Source organism: Barbus barbus, assembly GCF_936440315.1.
Source record: "Barbus barbus genome assembly, chromosome: 11".
In the NCBI taxonomy this organism is placed as follows: Eukaryota; Metazoa; Chordata; class Actinopteri; order Cypriniformes; family Cyprinidae; genus Barbus; species Barbus barbus.
In genome coordinates, this window is record NC_136739.1 from 12,534,129 (window position 1) to 12,550,949 (window position 16,821).

The following is a 16,821-nucleotide window of genomic DNA, read 5'->3' on the forward strand; positions in this document are numbered from 1 at the left end:
TACCGTTACATCCCTAGTGGAGAGTGGTTAAGACTCCGAATGGCCTGCGGGAAGAAGCTCCTCCTCATTCTCTCTGTGTTCGCCTTCATGGAGCGGAAGCGTCTCCCTGAACGCAGCAGAGAAAAAGAGTCCATTGTTGGGATGGCTGAGGTCCTTCACTATCTTCCTGGCCCTGGTCAGGCACCGCTTGCTGTAGATGTCCTGCAGGTCAGGGAGCTCGGTGTGAATGGTACGTTCCGCTGAACGCACCACCCTCTGGAGGGCTCGTCTGTCCTGCATAGTGCAGTTCCCGAACCAGGAAGTGATGCTGCCCGTCAGGACGCTCTCGATGGTGCAGGTGTAAAAAGTCTTAAGCACCCGAGAGGGAAGTCTAAAGTCCTTTAAGCGTCTCAGATGGTACAGACGCTGCCTGGCCTTCTTCACCAGGGTGCTGGTATGACAGGACCAAGTCAAGTCCTGCGTGATGTGAACACCCAGGTATCTGAAGCTGTCCACTCTCTCCACTGGAGTCCCGTTGATCGTGATCGGCTGGTATGACCGCTCCTGCTTCGTACTGAAGTCCACTATCAGCTCCTTAGTTTTGCTGATGTTCAGGTGTAGACTATTCACCTGGCACCAACTCTCCAGGTTCTTAATCTCCTGTATGTAGGCCGTCTCGTCGTTGTCTGAGATCAGGCCCAACACAGCAGTGTCATCAGCAAACTTAATGATGGTGGTGGACTTGGAAGTGGCCACGCAGTCATAAGTGTACAGTGAGTACAGCAGGGGGCTCAGAACACAACCTTGAGGGGCTCCAGTGCTTAGGGTGATGGAGGATGAGGTGTGTTTACCCATCCGTACGGCTTGCTGTCTGTCCTTCAGGAAGCTGGAGATCCATTGGCACAAGGATGTGCTGAGACCAAGGGCCTCCAACTTGGAGGTGAGTGTGGAGGGAATTATGGTGTTAAACGCTGAACTGTAGTCCACAAACAGCATTTTTACATAATTCCCTTTTCTGCAGTCCAGGTGACTTGTTGTGGTGTGGAGGTGTGAGATGGCATCCTCCGTGGAGCGGTTATGTCTGTATGCAAACTGTAGTGGATCCAGTGTGTCTGGTAGTGATGCAATGATGAAGTCTCTGACCAGTCTCTCAAAGCACTTCATCACCACTGATGTGAGGGCTACAGGGCGATAGTCGTTTAGGCAGGTGGGCTGCGGTTTCTTGGGGACAGGAACAATGGTGGACTGCTTAAAGCATGAGGGGACTATGGACTGTTCCAGGGAGAGGTTGAAGATCTCGGTGAACACCGGTGCTAGCTGGTCAGCGCAGGCCTTCAGAATCCGACCTGTGATGCCATCTGGTCCTGCTGCCTTCCTGATGTTCACTCTCTTGAATGCCCTCCTCACGTCATGCTCCGTGATGGTGAATACGTTGTCCTCACCGGCTTCCTCAGCGTGCATGCAGTTAGCACTGCTAGCGTCGTTAGCGTGATTAGCTGCAGCCTCGAAGCGAGCATAAAAAGTGTTCAGCTCGTCAGCCAGACGATGATTCTTCATCACGTTCCACTCTGAACAGCTGAAAGCTCAGCAGATGAAGCACGCTGTCCGGAATGGCATCATTCAGCCAGGTTTCTGTGAAACACAGAGCAGCAGAATGTGAAAAATCGTTGTTTATCCGGGAGAGCAGGAGGAGTTTGTCCGTTTTGTTGGGTAGAGAGTGGAGGTTCGCCAGATGGATGCTAGGCAGCGCCATTCGAAATTCGAATTTCGAAATTCAGCGCCAGTTTTCACCCCCTGGCTCTTAATGCATCGTGTTTCCTTCAGGAGCATCAGTGAATGTTTGAACCTTTTTTAATTGTTGTGTTTGAGTCCCTCAATCATCCTCAGTGTGAAAAGGTGGATCTCAAAATCATACAGTTACTGCTGGAAAGGGTTCAAATATGCAAAAGATGCTGGAAAATTGAAGATTCTGCAGGACCTGGAGGATTTTTCTGAAGAATAGTGCTCAGTTTAACTGTTCAGAACAAACAAGGGACTCATGAACAACCGTCACAAAACAAAAAAAACTGTCGTAGATCATCCAGGTAACCACACACGGTATTAAGAACCAAGGGTTCCTAAACTTTTGAATGTGGTTATTTTAATAATTTCAGCTATTTTTTTGTCTTGTGGTCTATATGTAAACATCTTTTATGGAAAATATCTTACTCAGGACAGTACTAAATAAAAAATAACATGCATTTTGTATGATCTCTCTTATTTTGGTAAAATTATCCACATTTTCACAGATTCTGCAAGGGGTTCCCAAACTTTCGCATGCCACTGTGTATGTATGTATGTATGTATATACACTCACCTAAAGGATTATTAGGAACACCTGTTCAATTTCTCATTAATGCAATTATCTAATCAACCAATCACATGGCAGTTGCTTCAATGCATTTAGGGGTGTGGTCCTGGTCAAGACAATCTCCTGAACTCCAAACTGAATGTCAGAATGGGAAAGAAAGGTGATTTAAGCAATTTTGAGCGTGGCATGGTTGTTGGTGCCAGACGGGCCGGTCTGAGTATTTCACAATCTGCTCAGTTACTGGGATTTTCACGCACAACCATTTCTAGGGTTTACAAAGAATGGTGTGAAAAGGAAAAAAACATCCCGTATGCGGCAGTCCTGTGGGCGAAAATGCCTTGTTGATGCTAGAGGTCAGAGGAGAATGGGCCGACTGATTCAAGCTGATAGAAGAGCAACTTTGACTGAAATAACCACTCGTTACAACCGAGGTATGTAGCAAAGCATTTGTGAAGCCACAACACGCACAACCTTGAGGCGGATGGGCTACAACAGCAGAAGACCCCACCGGGTACCACTCATCTCCACTACAAATAGGAAAAAGAGGCTACAATTTGCACGAGCTCACCAAAATTGGACGGTTGAAGACTGGAAAAATGTTGCCTGGTCTGATGAGTCTCGATTTCTGTTGAGACATTCAGATGGTAGAGTCAGAATTTGGCGTAAACAGAATGAGAACATGGATCCATCATGCCTTGTTACCACTGTGCAGGCTGGTGGTGGTGGTGTAATGGTGTGGGGGATGTTTTCTTGGCACACTTTAGGCCCCTTAGTGCCAATTGAGCATCGTTTAAATGCCACGGCCTACCTGAGCATTGTTTCTGACCATGTCATCCCTTTATGACCACCATGTACCTATCCTCTGATGGCTACTTCCAGCAGGATAATGCACCATGTCACAAAGCTCGAATCATTTCAAATTGGTTTCTTGAACATGACAATGAGTTCACGGTACTAAAATGGCCCCCACAGTCACCAGATCTCAACCCAATAGAGCATCTTTGGGATGTGGTGGAACGGGAGCTTCGTGCCCTGGATGTGCATCCCACAAATCTCCATCAACTGCAAGATGCTATCCTATCAATATGGGCCAACATTTCTAAAGAATGCTTTCAGCACCTTGTTGAATCAATGCCACGTAGAATTAAGACAGTTCTGAAGGCGAAAGGGGGTCAAACACAGTATTAGTATGGTGTTCCTAATAATCCTTTAGGTGAGTGTATATATATATATATATATATATATATATATATATATATATATATATATATATATACACACACACACACACATATACATATACATACATATACACACACACAGTCATGGCCAAAAATATTGGCACTCTTGGTAAATATTTATTCTATTTATTTATTTAGTCATTTAGCAGACACTTTTATCCAAAGCGACTTACAAATGAGGACATTAGAAGCAATCAAAACCAACAAAAGAGCAACAACATGCAAGTTCTATTACAAGTCTTGGTTAGCCTAACGCAGTACACACAAAAAGGTTTTTTTTTTTTTTTAAGAAAACGATTAGATAGAATATAGAAAAAGTAAAGCTAATGTTAGTTTTACAAGAAAAGCTAGGAGTTAGAGAATAAATATGCAATTGATAGAAGGTCAAATGTGTTTTTTTTTTTTTTATAAAAAGAAGACCGATACAATTAAATTAGAATAGAGAGTGCTAGAGTTAGAAGGTCAAATAAAGAGATGAGTTTTTAGCCATTTCTTGAAGATGGGTAAGGATTCTGCTGCTCGGATTGAGTTGGACAGGTCATTCCACCAGATGGGAACAATTAATGAAAAAGTCAGTGAAAGTGATTTTGTGCCTCTTTGGGATGGCACAATGCATCGTTCACTTTCAGAACGCAAGCTTCTAGAGGGCACATAAGTCTGAAGTAATGAATTTAGTCCCCATCAAGCTAGCTTCTAAACTCACAGACGTCGGCCTAAACTCCTCACTCTGTGACTGGATTCAAGACTTCCTCACCGGCAGACCTCAAGTGGTGAAAGTTGGCCAGTTCATCTCAAACTCCATCACTCTGAACGTAGGAGCCCCACAGGGCTGTGTCCTGAGTCCCCTGCTCTACTCTCTCTAAACGCATGACTGCGTGTCCTCTCGCAGCTCCACATCTATTATCAAATTCGCTGATGATACTGTGGTTCTGGGCCTCATTACCAACAATGATGAGACCGCTTACTTGGATGAGGTAGAGAGACTCACATCATGGAGCCAGGACAACTGTCTCTCTCTGAATGTGAGAAAAAACCAAAGAGCTGATCATGGACTTTAGGAAGAGACAGCAGCAGCCCTACACTCCTCTTATGATCAGTGGGACCCCTGTGGAGAGGGTGAGTAGCTTCAAGTATCTCGGTGTAAACATCTCAGAGAACCTGACTTGGACTACACACATCCAAACACAGGTTAAGAAAGCCAGGCAAAGACTGCACCATCTGTGACAGCTGAGGAAATTCAGGGTCTCACCAGCAATCCTGAAAACTTTCTATTCAGGGACCATAGAAAGTGTATTGACTCAGTGCATCTCAGTGTGGTATGGAAACAGCTCCAATCAGGACTGCAAAGCACTACAGAGAGTTGTGCGCTTAGCTGAGCACATCTCAGGGTCTGCTCTCCCCTCTCTGCAGGACATCTACCTCAAACACTGCAAAAGTAGAGCTGTCAAAATCATCAAGGACTCAAATCACCCTGGTAACCATCTATTCACTCTGCTACCATCTGGTAAGCGCTTCCGTAGCCTGATGGCAAAAACTGAGAGACTTAGGAGGAGCTTCTTCCCCCAGGCCATCAGGCTCCTAAACTCTAACTCTGTCATAACATCTCACGACTCCATGTAAATATCACTACATCAATAAGTTATTCATAATTTTTCTACCTCGTATTGCTGCTATGTAAATACCCTGTAAAACTTTTTTGCACATTCCTCTTATACAACTATTTAAGTCAACAACATACTGACCTGCACATTTATATTTATATTTTTTATCTTTTATTTTATTATTTTTCTACTTTTATTTTTCTTAATATTTCTGTACATTCTGTGTTTTGTACTCCATATAATTGCACTGTCCTTAGAGCGGACCTGACTTACATTTCACTGCTGGTTATACTCTGTATTGTGTATGTGACAAATAAAAATCTTGAATCTTGAATATTTAGGTAAAGGGGTGCAGAGCCAGTGGTGGTTCTGTAGACAAACATTAATGCCTTGAATTTAATGTGAGCAGCTATCGGTAGCCTGTGCAAATTGATGAACAGAGGGGAGACGTGTGTTCTTTTCGGCTCATTAAAGATTAATCTTGCAGCGGCATTTTGGATTAATTGTAGAGGTTTGATGGAATTGGCTGGAAAACCTTCCAAAAGAGCATTGCAATAGTCAAGTCTGGACAGAACAAGAGCCTAAACAAGGAGTTGTGTTGCATGTTCCGAGAGAAAGGGCCTGATCTTCTTAATATTGTATAATGCAAATCTGCAGGACCGGGCAGTTTTAGCAATGTGGTCTGAGAAAGTCAGCTTATCATCAATCACAACTCTGTTTTTGCAGGAGTTATGGTTGATGAGCCTAACTGGAGAGCCGTCTGAGAGAGGAATACTGCAGGTCACCACAGGCTCCACAAGAACACAGCACTGCCATGTCCACTAGACCTGCTCCTCTTTCCAGATCCCTCCAGTCAGAGGATCAACATGATGAGGCTGTTGGTGTATATCTTGCACAGCCTTCACCATTTAACACACTTTATCAACACATTAGTATGATACCCAGACTGAAAGATTGTTAAATGTTTTTAAATGGGTCAGATGGTATTCCTTTTAATAGTATATGTTTGGTACATCTACATACATATATATATATATATATATAAACAGTTGAAATGTTGTGTTTTGAGTTGCGTATTAACAGTGCTATGAAATAATATTTATGATTTAGTGCTGTATAAATAAAACTGAATTGAATTAACCATAAATGCAGATCTGCTTGATTGTGATTTATTGTCTACAAAATGGGACCATTCAAAACCTTTATAAAGTCCTCCTTCCTCTGTAAACTATCTTCTAATGGCTGACACAACAAATGCAGGTAAGGGCTGCCCAGAACACCACAGGCCCAGCGGACAACTTGTCTGTATGCTGTCATTATTGATCGTGTTATACCAATGGCATCAAAAAGTGTTACTTATAGGTAGTCATGACCTAAATAGAGTTAACTTCTAGAGTTAACTGTTTTAATATTAAAATCTTTAATTATGTATTTATACATGTATACAAGTATTTAGCTTAGAGTAATAAATTATTTCTGCCCTAAAACACGTGTCTGCTGCTGGCCTGGAGAGGCCTATGCTCCTATCTGAAGTGCATATAGGCTATCTGTAGCACATATGGGTTCAGACAGCAAGCCTCAAAGCCTGGTTGTAGAGTCAGACACTGCACATCAAGTGTGGGGGTCACATTCTCCACTAAGACCCAGTATGTAACGTATCTAACTCCCTGCAGCACTGACTTTCCTAAGCTGTGACCATGGGCTCGCATTTCCCACACAAGCACCTATGAATCAAAAACGTGTTTATCTCTCTCTCCTGCGGTGATCACGTAACGTTAGTGTGGGATATTAACGAGTGTGACACGCCTGATCAACGCTTATTAGTTTCTATTACTGGTAAGTATCAATACTCAGATGACCAATACTAGCATTGCTATTAGCTAACGTGTGTATATCTGTAAGCTAACACTGATCTCTCACCAAACACCTGCCCTGTTCTCCTCACATCAACTCAATTTGTCTCCTCTGACCGTTGTTCTGTCTAATCCTGGCCTGTCCTGCTCTCTTGGCTGCATAGCAGGCTCATAATTTTATCTGTGGTCCGTCATACGAGTGTAAATACACATTTAACATTTCCTCAGCGTCCGAACTGTCATTGCGATCCATTGTTTTCCTATGGTTTAAATGGACCGCTCTCCCTTTTGATGCGTCACTTCTAGTTTTGGCGCGTTTCAGATGCGGAAGTAAAATTCTCTCACAAAAACGACTCCAGAAGCCTTAATAGCGTATTTTAAAGGTCCCATGGCATGCAAATTTCACTTTATGAGGTTTTTTAACATTAATATGAGTTCCCCTAGCCTGACTATGGTTCCCCAGTGGCTAGAAATGGCGATAGGTGTAAACCGAGCCCTGGGTATCCTGCTTCGCCTTTGAGAAAATGAAAGCTCAGATGGCCCGATCTGGAATCTTCCTCTTATGTCATACGGGGAAAGGTTACCTCCCCTTTCTCTGCTTTGCCCGCCCATGAGAAAATGAGCTACGACCGTGCGAGGCGAGTGCAGTTTTTTTTTTCGAGAGACATCATGGCTTGCAAACGAGCGAAGCACTGTTTTGCGTCTGAGAAATAAACTGTGCATATTGTTTTTTTTTTTTTTAAAGTCGCTAGGTTTGTTAGTATGTACCCGTTATGGGAAAAAAGCCGCCTAAAGGGTCTGAAAGTTACTAAATATTGTTCTAAAGTCGCGCTCGTGTGTGTGAGACGCAGGAGCTGATGGCAGCGGGGGTGGATATTGTTGCGGTCCACCCAGGTAAAGTCTATGTGTGGGAAACACTGACCGTATCCAGACACAATATTTTAAACTAACCATTCAGAGATGTCCTGCTGTAGCCGCTGAGTTGCAACTTCTTCATCTGGTGCTTCTCCATCCGGATCAGATTCTGGGTCAAACTGAAAAGCTTTAATGACTGCGTGTCTACGAGCCATTGCGATACATCCACTGTCAACATTAGCGCATGGTACCGTGGCCGCAAGCTGCAGGACACACACCCACCCTCCACCTTGCCCCGCCTCTCTCCTCATCGCTAGCATTTAAAGCTACAGACACAGAAATGGCTCGTCCTAAGGAAAACTCATTGTGGGACTGGCTCGTAGTGGCTGAAATTCTGAACCAAGGCTGAATTTCAGGAACGAGACTTCAGATACAGTACTAGGGACCACTTAGGCCTATATAAAAGCATCCAAAAAACAGCATGTCATGGGACCTTTAAAGTATATTTTAAAGAAAATCTAGTTCCCATATTATTTTTCTATACATCGACTCACTGGAGTCTCTAACCTGCAATATGCCCTTTAATTCAAACATACACTTAATCTTTAATATTTGGCCATTTCTTTAGGATAGAAATGCTACAGCCACTGTAATTACATGAATATGTGGACAGCAAACAGTGTAAACTCAGAGTGAGGGTTTGAGCTTTTATTTTGAAATCGCGATGTATTCTCCTGTGTTTGTGTGGATTTATAAATGATTTGGTGCAAATGGGAATTGTCACTGCTCTAGCTCTTTTCTTAAAGCCCCTTCACTAATTTGTGAAGCTCAATTATCTTTTGCTGCACATCAGCAATATATTCTTTGGTTTTTCTCATAGTGATGGATGATTAAGGGAATTTGCGCTTTGTTTCCCCTCCTGTTTATATTTCTGTGAAACAGGAAGCCATGGCTGGATAATTTCACGTTGGAGTTCTCAAAATTGTGAATATGAATGGGAACATACTTCAGAGATATTTTACTCATAAGAATTTCTAGGGGTGCCAATAATTGTGTCCAACGTGTATTTGAGAAAAACATTTATTTCATAATGATATTTCCCCCATTTTAAATTCTTATTATCCAATAAAAGGTTAGATTTTTGTGATTTTTTAAATAAAAGATCAAAAGGATTAACAATGCAGATCAATTTTCACAGCCTTTGATCATATTTACCAAGGGTGCCGATATTTTTGGCCATGACTGTGTGTGTGTGTGTGTAATATATATATGTATAAGGATTTTTGACAGGCAAATTTTAAAATACAAAGAATAGTCATATCTTTTGTAGTTGTTCAAACATTAAGAAGGTTGTGTACACACAAATTCATATTAAAATTTTAAATTAAGTGATTTTAGTGTTTTTTCCATCTAGATGAATCATCCATAGCCTTAAAAAAATGTCATGTGGTGCGACCCTGATTTATATTCAAATTAATTTACTTAACATTTTTTTTAGATGTTCTCAGAAACTGAAGTGTTTAAAAACAAAGTATTTGCATTTCTATTGAGTTTTTGTACAATGATCTCATATTTTTGTTCTATAATTTCAGAGTTGCCTTCTTAATTGTAGTTAGCAGACTTTTTTTTCTGTAAATTGCATAAAACTGAGAAAAATATTTTTAAAATACCATTCACTTATGCATACTATAGCAGTGATTCATATTTCAGCCCCAGAAATTATAGATAATTTATTTTTAATTTAATACAGTTATTGCTAGTATTGGTCACGCCACATGATGAGTGGTCGCTCCAAAAGACACAAAGACCTTACATTAGGGGTGGGCGATATGGGAAAAATATCATATCACGATTTTTTATAGAAATATCACGATTCACGATTTTTATCCCGATTCTTTGTTAGTTTTACTATTTTGGTTTTACAAGTTGTCTGAGCATTACAGCCAAACTAGAAAGACAAAGATGCATGGCAGATATTTAGGCCAAAGTGGGTGAAGATAAAAAATCTTTGTCATTATTTTATTTTTCTTATTAAAAAATAAGAACAAAGATACACATTACAAATACACATAATATACAAATAATAAAAAAGTGCTTTATTTCCAGGTACAATAGGTGTATTTAGCAGAGCATTCAATGAAATTGAATGAACAAATATAAAAATAAAACACTAGATAGACTGATTCCTAAAGCAACTGTATTAAAGTTTTTCAGTCAAGAATAGTGAGTGATTTTTCTCTTTGTGTTTTGTTGTTTTGTTAACGTTAAATGAATAGTTCCCCCACAAATTAATATTCTGTCATCTGTCTGTCAATTCTGTCATAATGTTGTATTTTTATATCATCATTTACTCAAAAGTTGTTTTAAACCGGAATGAGTTTCTTTCTTCTGCTGAACATAAATGCTATTTTGAAGAAGGTGGAAAACCAAACAGTTGCTGGTCCTCAGTGACTTCCATAGGATTTTTCTTTCCTACTATCAAAGTCAATGTAGACCAGCAACTGTTTGGTTTTCCACTGAGTAAATAATGACAGAAATTCAATTTTAGGGTGAACTATCCCTTTAATGACAGTCGACAGCATGTTTAGTGTCCTGTCCCTTTAAGAGCTGCACGCATCTAATATACAGTACAGGCACGCATCCGTTTCTCTCTTAACTATTTACTTTCATTTTAGAGATAACCAACTCAGTCTGTATGTAAACCTTGTGTGTTTTGACAGTATTAGCGCAAAATATAACTTAGTTGAGTAATCAGGCGCTGTTAGACAGGCGTTTTAGTGCGCGTGCTTCAGGTGTATGCGCTCAGAAAAAGGGCACCTCAGACCAGCGCGCGAATTAAACATTTAACCAGCAAGGCTTGTATGCAAATAATGTACTTTTGCGATCGCGAATAAGTGCAGTGTCCTGTCTGAGTAACTCTACTGCTGTATGTCGTGTTGTACAATACATAGAGACGGCGGCGCCAGAGCTGTATTTGACAATGTGCGCGGTAGCGCGATACTACGATATTTCTTCAAAAGCAGATCGTGGAGACATTTTTATCGTCCACGATCAAAAATCGTCATATCGCACACCCCTACCTTACATCATTAAAAATCTATTTAAAGAAACGTGTGAAAAGTTCAGCATATGGCATTAACTGCAGTCATTTTTTTTAGACCCAGTTATTTCTAAACTTTGTCCAACCCTGACTGCTCAATTGACCCTTCACCGGGAGTTTGATTAACAGGCAATCTGAGCAATCATAATACCTAATCTGCCATTTTTGTCCGATAAACAAACCAGACAGGAGAGTAGATTAATGTCGGTGGACTTGAAAAATAGTGTTTATTGACATCTTTTCACAGTTGAAACAAGATACCTTCTGATGTTCATTCATGTTTATTTTGTGCTATAACTAGTAAGAGATGATCGGTCACATGCCGCTTGAACTGAGGTGCTACAGCGATCTGTCACGACACATTAAAGAACCACAAAACAGTTAGAATTTCTTAAAAAATTACTAAATTTGAACTCTGGGACTTTGTTTAATACCGAAAAGTACCTGCTCTGTCTTGTATGTCGGCATGTTGTCAAGTGTCCTCTTTGCTCCGTGATGTATTTTTCACTGCATGAGAACATGATGTGTGGCATAAAAGTGCCATGGTTTGTCAGATGGTTTGTCTGACGTAGCAAAAGTAACTAAGGGCGGGTCTTTGCTAAGGGTCAATTTATGGCGCTTTTCAGAATGGCACGACACGGCTCAGTTCGCTCGGTTTGTGTTTACACTGCAGTTTAGAATCGCTTTAGAGTGGGCGGGATTATTCACGTGTCGTTATAGTTGCGCCGCCTCTACTGCCGTGACTCCTGAAAAATGTTTTAATTCCACGTCGCTCCATCACGCTCTCGCTGGATCCGCTCCTCGGCTTTCAACGAGAGGAACGTCTGTACTTCCTCAACAGACAACGAAACAGCCATTATTTGGTTATTAAAAGAAAGGTGTGCTCATTCAAAACAGTTGTGTTCAATCCTTCGCTGGCTGTGCTGATTTAAATCTAACGGGTCTGTTGTGTCTCGTGCCGCAAGTTGACTGACGCAGGCAGTGACGATTTTCTCCGACCAATTAGTGATCAGCAGAGTTTACATGTCATGTTTTGGTAACGGTACGGCTCGCTTGGAACCTCGGTCGAGGTGGTACTAAAAAAGTACCAGGTACTGTACCAAGTGGAAAACCCCCCAAAAGTGAGCTGTACTGAACCGTACCGTGCTGTACCATGCAGTGGAAAAGCGCCATTAAAGTTGCTGGCTCAGGTTCTGAGATTAAATCATAAATATCTTTCTTACAGCAGAAAATTACATCTGGAGTTTGTGCTAGACTGCAGGGTCAGAATTAACATGCTGCCTAAGGTGAGAGTTTATTTTACTTTGTTTGGCAGTGGAATCTGGTCAAAAAGATTAAAATAGTTATTAATAAATATATAATAAATGACTAATAAATGCATAATTACCAAACTGAAATTAGATGCTCTAAATTCCTATTTTTTCATTTTTTGCTCATATTGTACAAAGATTACACACAAATCGCTCGAAATGACCCAAACTTCATAAAAATCTATTCCAAATTATATTAAAATAAATTATTTTGTGTACATAAACCATTAATTGAATATAAAAGCACAAAAACTGTGAATCTGGGACATATATCTATAATGGACAACACTCTGCATTGGTCGCACCACATGATATTTGGTCACAACACATGATATTTTCAAATTCAGTCAAAATTTACAAGCACAGAATCAGCCACTTAAACAAAACAAGCTAGCTTACCATGAAAGGTCACTATGAAATTTATGATAAAAATAAATGCTTGTAGAAATAACTTTTTTTAGGTCATACCGCATGATATCCAAATGTGGTAACTACATACCAGCCATTAAAAAGGTCATTTTTTTCCAAATTTGAAAGAGAGTTACAAACCAGCTAGATGCTTCTATGGGTCCGTGGCAAAGTGTTATATGATGCAAAGTCTTATCTTTGAATGTATGTCAACATAAAAGTACCAAAATGGTTGTCTCTTGATGGTCGCACCACATGATATTTCATAAAATGGAGATTATAGGACAAGTTTGTTTGAATATTATGATGGAAATATAAATACAAATGCTTTGCAATTTTATACAGGATTACAAAACACTTTGGAAAACATGCCAAATAGTGCAGAAATTTGATCTTAATAAATGTAGGGTAATTTCAAAGATGTTTCCAAAACAAAAGGTATGGCCGGACGGTCGCAGCACATGATGTTTTGACTCTTTGAATAACAGAAAAATGACAAATAACTAATGTTTTTTGAAAAATTAAAGTTGGTACATATGTGGGAGAGGTACTTCTTATATATGGTATCATTTTATGCATTTAAACCAATTTTTAACTGAAAAAAATGCAATCGGAAAGAAACTTTATGCGTCATGTCATTGACCCATGTAACAAAAAAGTACAGATAAGAACACCGTTAAAGTACTGGATCAATAAGCAGTAAATGTTGTGATGCCGTTAAAACCTTATTGATACACATCCATATCCTGCAGATACCATGAAAATAGTGAAATAAAATTCCTTCCTTGATATTTGTGTTGCAAATATTTTTGCTTTATGCTTAGACTCCAGTCTAATTTTCTACATTAAAAGAAATTGTCTTTTTTTTTTATTAGGGCTAGATATGTGAAGAGTGCCTGTCCAAAAGGGCTACCAGGGATTGTGAAAATTTGCAAGCCCTGGGTTTCATGAAACTGGGCCCTGAATACTTTCTTGAATGCACTGTACGTGTGATATTTAAGGGACATTAGTCCAATGATAATTGATTTAGCTCTAGGTCCACTAAAACATTTTAATTGTGTTCTAGAATGCCCCAGCCAAACTTTTGTGGAATGATTTACTAATTTCTCTACTGCCAACAAATTCAAAATAAGTATAAATATATAAGTAGATAAATTAGATGACTCACTTTTTTCATCCACTGATACATTTTTAGTTTCCACCCAATCAGAAGTTTCTCCATGTAGCTCTGCCCGAACACGAAGTTGGTAAGTTCCAAAAATGGAAACGTTGTCAGTGAAATCACAGCTTAGTGATGAGCTGCTTAGACACACTGGCTCATATATATTCCATCCTCTACAGGGAGAAAATTAGACAACAATTAACATAACAAATTGCATAAGCATCCACCTAGATCAACACAGCTTCACACACAGAATGCTTCTAAACCCTTCTGTACACCACTGCTTTTCTTACATGATTAAAATTTGGCTTTTGTCTCTTTTTAAAGACAGGTCTCTTTTATAAGACCTGACCTGGATTTAAAACCGGTTATACTATCAAATTATTGTTAAGATGCTGCTGCTACTGGAATAGTAAACTAACCTACATTTGTTAAAACCTTCTTTAGTGCACTTATCATCACCCTTGACCTGACTCTTGACCAGTAACTTACTTAATTTCAGCAGTGTAGCTGAAGAATGTATTTGTGGTGCTTTGTGGTGGATCCCATTCCAAAACTAATCCCATGTTCAGAGATATCATTCTCACATTCTCAGGGGCCGGGACCTTCTCTGACAACACTTAAACACACAAACATAGATAATTAAATAAATGGCTGCCACAAAGGTTTACTAAAATACACACTACCACAACAATGCAGCGACAAATGTTAAACAAATCAAAACTATATTTCCTAAACTGGATCTTAACTAAATACAAATAAAAAACACAAAAAATACAATTCATTAAAATTTTGCCTTTAGTAAACCTATAGTATAGTATAGTGTTGTAGTTAATCCAGAAATGTGTCTGAATCTGTTGACATGACTGTTTTTGACTGAATCATCCATTAATACAGAAACAGGAAGTTCAGCGAACATTTACTGTCAGACACGGACAGGTTTTCCCCTAACACACTGCTTAATACCACAACTAAAGTTTAAATAACAACGCAGTGTTGAAGAATGCTATGAACTAACTTAGTAGCCTAAACGTTTCCCCCTTTTATTACTGATGTTTCATTCGTGTAAAGCCTCTTATGAATGAAACTCACCTGCTGTGACGCAGACCGTACAAAACAATAAGACCACAGACAGACAGGATAAAACGGTCATCGTTCTTCTTTAAAAGATCAGGATCACCTGTATAAAGTTCACAGCCAGTTTGATCTTACTGTAAATTTGCGCTTTGAGAGCGCGTATACCGTACGTCGTTTGTTTCCTTGTATATGACTAAGTCTAGAAGGAAAGCGAAAGGGAACCTACAACGCACGCAGATGTACAACACTAGCGTGCATTTACAAGAAATATCGTGCAAGAGGAGGTGTCAAGCTGGTCAGGAGGCCAATTGATAGTTTTTACGTGACGTCACATCCTCATAGGAACGCCCACCTGGCGGGCAAAACGAAGCTTCACTGACCGCCAGATATTTTTACACAGATTGCATCAAGTAATAATGTTGTAAAACGCAGATATTAAAAGGCGAGATTCCGTGGACACTTTATTGATGATGTATATACGTTTTGTCGCACTGTTTATGATTGAAATATTGGCACGGGTGCTTAATATGGATTGCAAGTGGCCAAAACTAACATTTTGTTCAGAAATAGCTTTGTTTATTCTTTTGAGAGGTGATCTAAATATTTGCGGCTGGGAAACAGATGAAAAATTTACACCCTTGTGCAGCAGATATGGATGTTTCGCCCTCCAAGTCTTCGAGCCGGTCACATGACTGAAAACTATCAATAGTATGCAGCTGCAGCCCGCAGTTTCAGGACAACAGCGGAAGTGCAGGTGGACTTACTGACAAGAAAATGAACAAGAAAGAGGTTTTTTTTTTTCTTTTATAAATAAATAAATAAAAAAAAAAATTGATGTGGTGAACAAATTTATATAGTACGAGTTTATTTGCTAATATATGGGAGACATTTTACAATAAAGTTATATTAACAACATTGACTTTATTTTAAAGTTGTCCTTATGTTGTGTAGGCTATATCAATCAAGTCAAAATCCATATGAAAATAACAACAACAACTCATATCTAATAAAGAGAAAATACTTATAGTTGTCACAAATCTGTAAATAGCTTCATGTATAGCATATGGAGCAGTTTCAAAAACTCACTTGATTAAAACTGTACAGAATTTATGGAAAGACAATGAGATTAAGTTGTGGTGCTTATCCATCAATCCAAATTTCATCCATTTCAGGTGGAGGTAGGTAAAACAAGAATCTCACAACTGATATATTTGCATATTGGTAAAATATTGAAGGTCAGGTTACTGAACAATGAAATTATTAGAACCATGCTGGGAGATGAGAGAAGAGAAGGGAATGCAATAGTTTTGGATCGGTAGTAGGGGATATTGTTAAGGAAATAAAAGAATACTCATATGCCCCAATAAGATATATATTTTTTTCAGTTTTACAGAAAAAAATGAAAATGAAAATAAGATGCTTACAAAAGGAAGATACATAGGAACCAGAGGTACTTGCATAAAAAAACACACAAAAAAAAAACATGCTATTTTGATCAATTTAAAAGTGCATGCAATTTCAGGGTTGTTTTACTGGCCAATACAGAGAAAAAATAACTTGGTGCACCTATAAGAAAGCAAATTGCTGTTACTCATTTAGTAAATTAATCATGGCTGAGTGCAAATAGACCAGTACTACAGTGAAATCACTAACCGACCAAAACCTTTTTTGAGTGATTCTCCAATCTCCACCCACGCTGGTACAAGTATAAGTCCAAGAACACTTTCATATTGGGCAGTGAAATCTTAACTGTTGCAGAGGGGGGAAATGCATTCGTTTTGTTGATTTACTTTACACAAATGGAAAGTGGAAATTTACACTATTATAATTTGCCTTGACTCTCAAATATCAGATATACTGTATGCTTGTAAAAGTTTTTTCTTTT

General features: G+C 39.4%; 1 protein-coding gene across 1 annotated transcript in view; it reads right to left on the bottom strand.

The window, feature by feature from the left end:
• crfb4 (cytokine receptor family member b4) overlaps nucleotides 1–15,220 on the bottom strand; it is a 47,293-nt gene extending 32,073 nt beyond the window's left edge. Inside the window, exons 1-3 of the mRNA XM_079428943.1 lie at nucleotides 14,952–15,220; nucleotides 14,352–14,478; nucleotides 13,866–14,032 (exon numbers count right to left, since the gene is read on the bottom strand). Coding sequence (XP_079285069.1) covers nucleotides 13,866–14,032; nucleotides 14,352–14,478; nucleotides 14,952–15,012 — 355 coding nt within the window. The 5' untranslated portion in view covers nucleotides 15,013–15,220. The remainder of the gene's footprint in view (nucleotides 1–13,865; nucleotides 14,033–14,351; nucleotides 14,479–14,951) is intronic.
• Nucleotides 15,221–16,821: the final 1,601 nt, after the last annotated feature.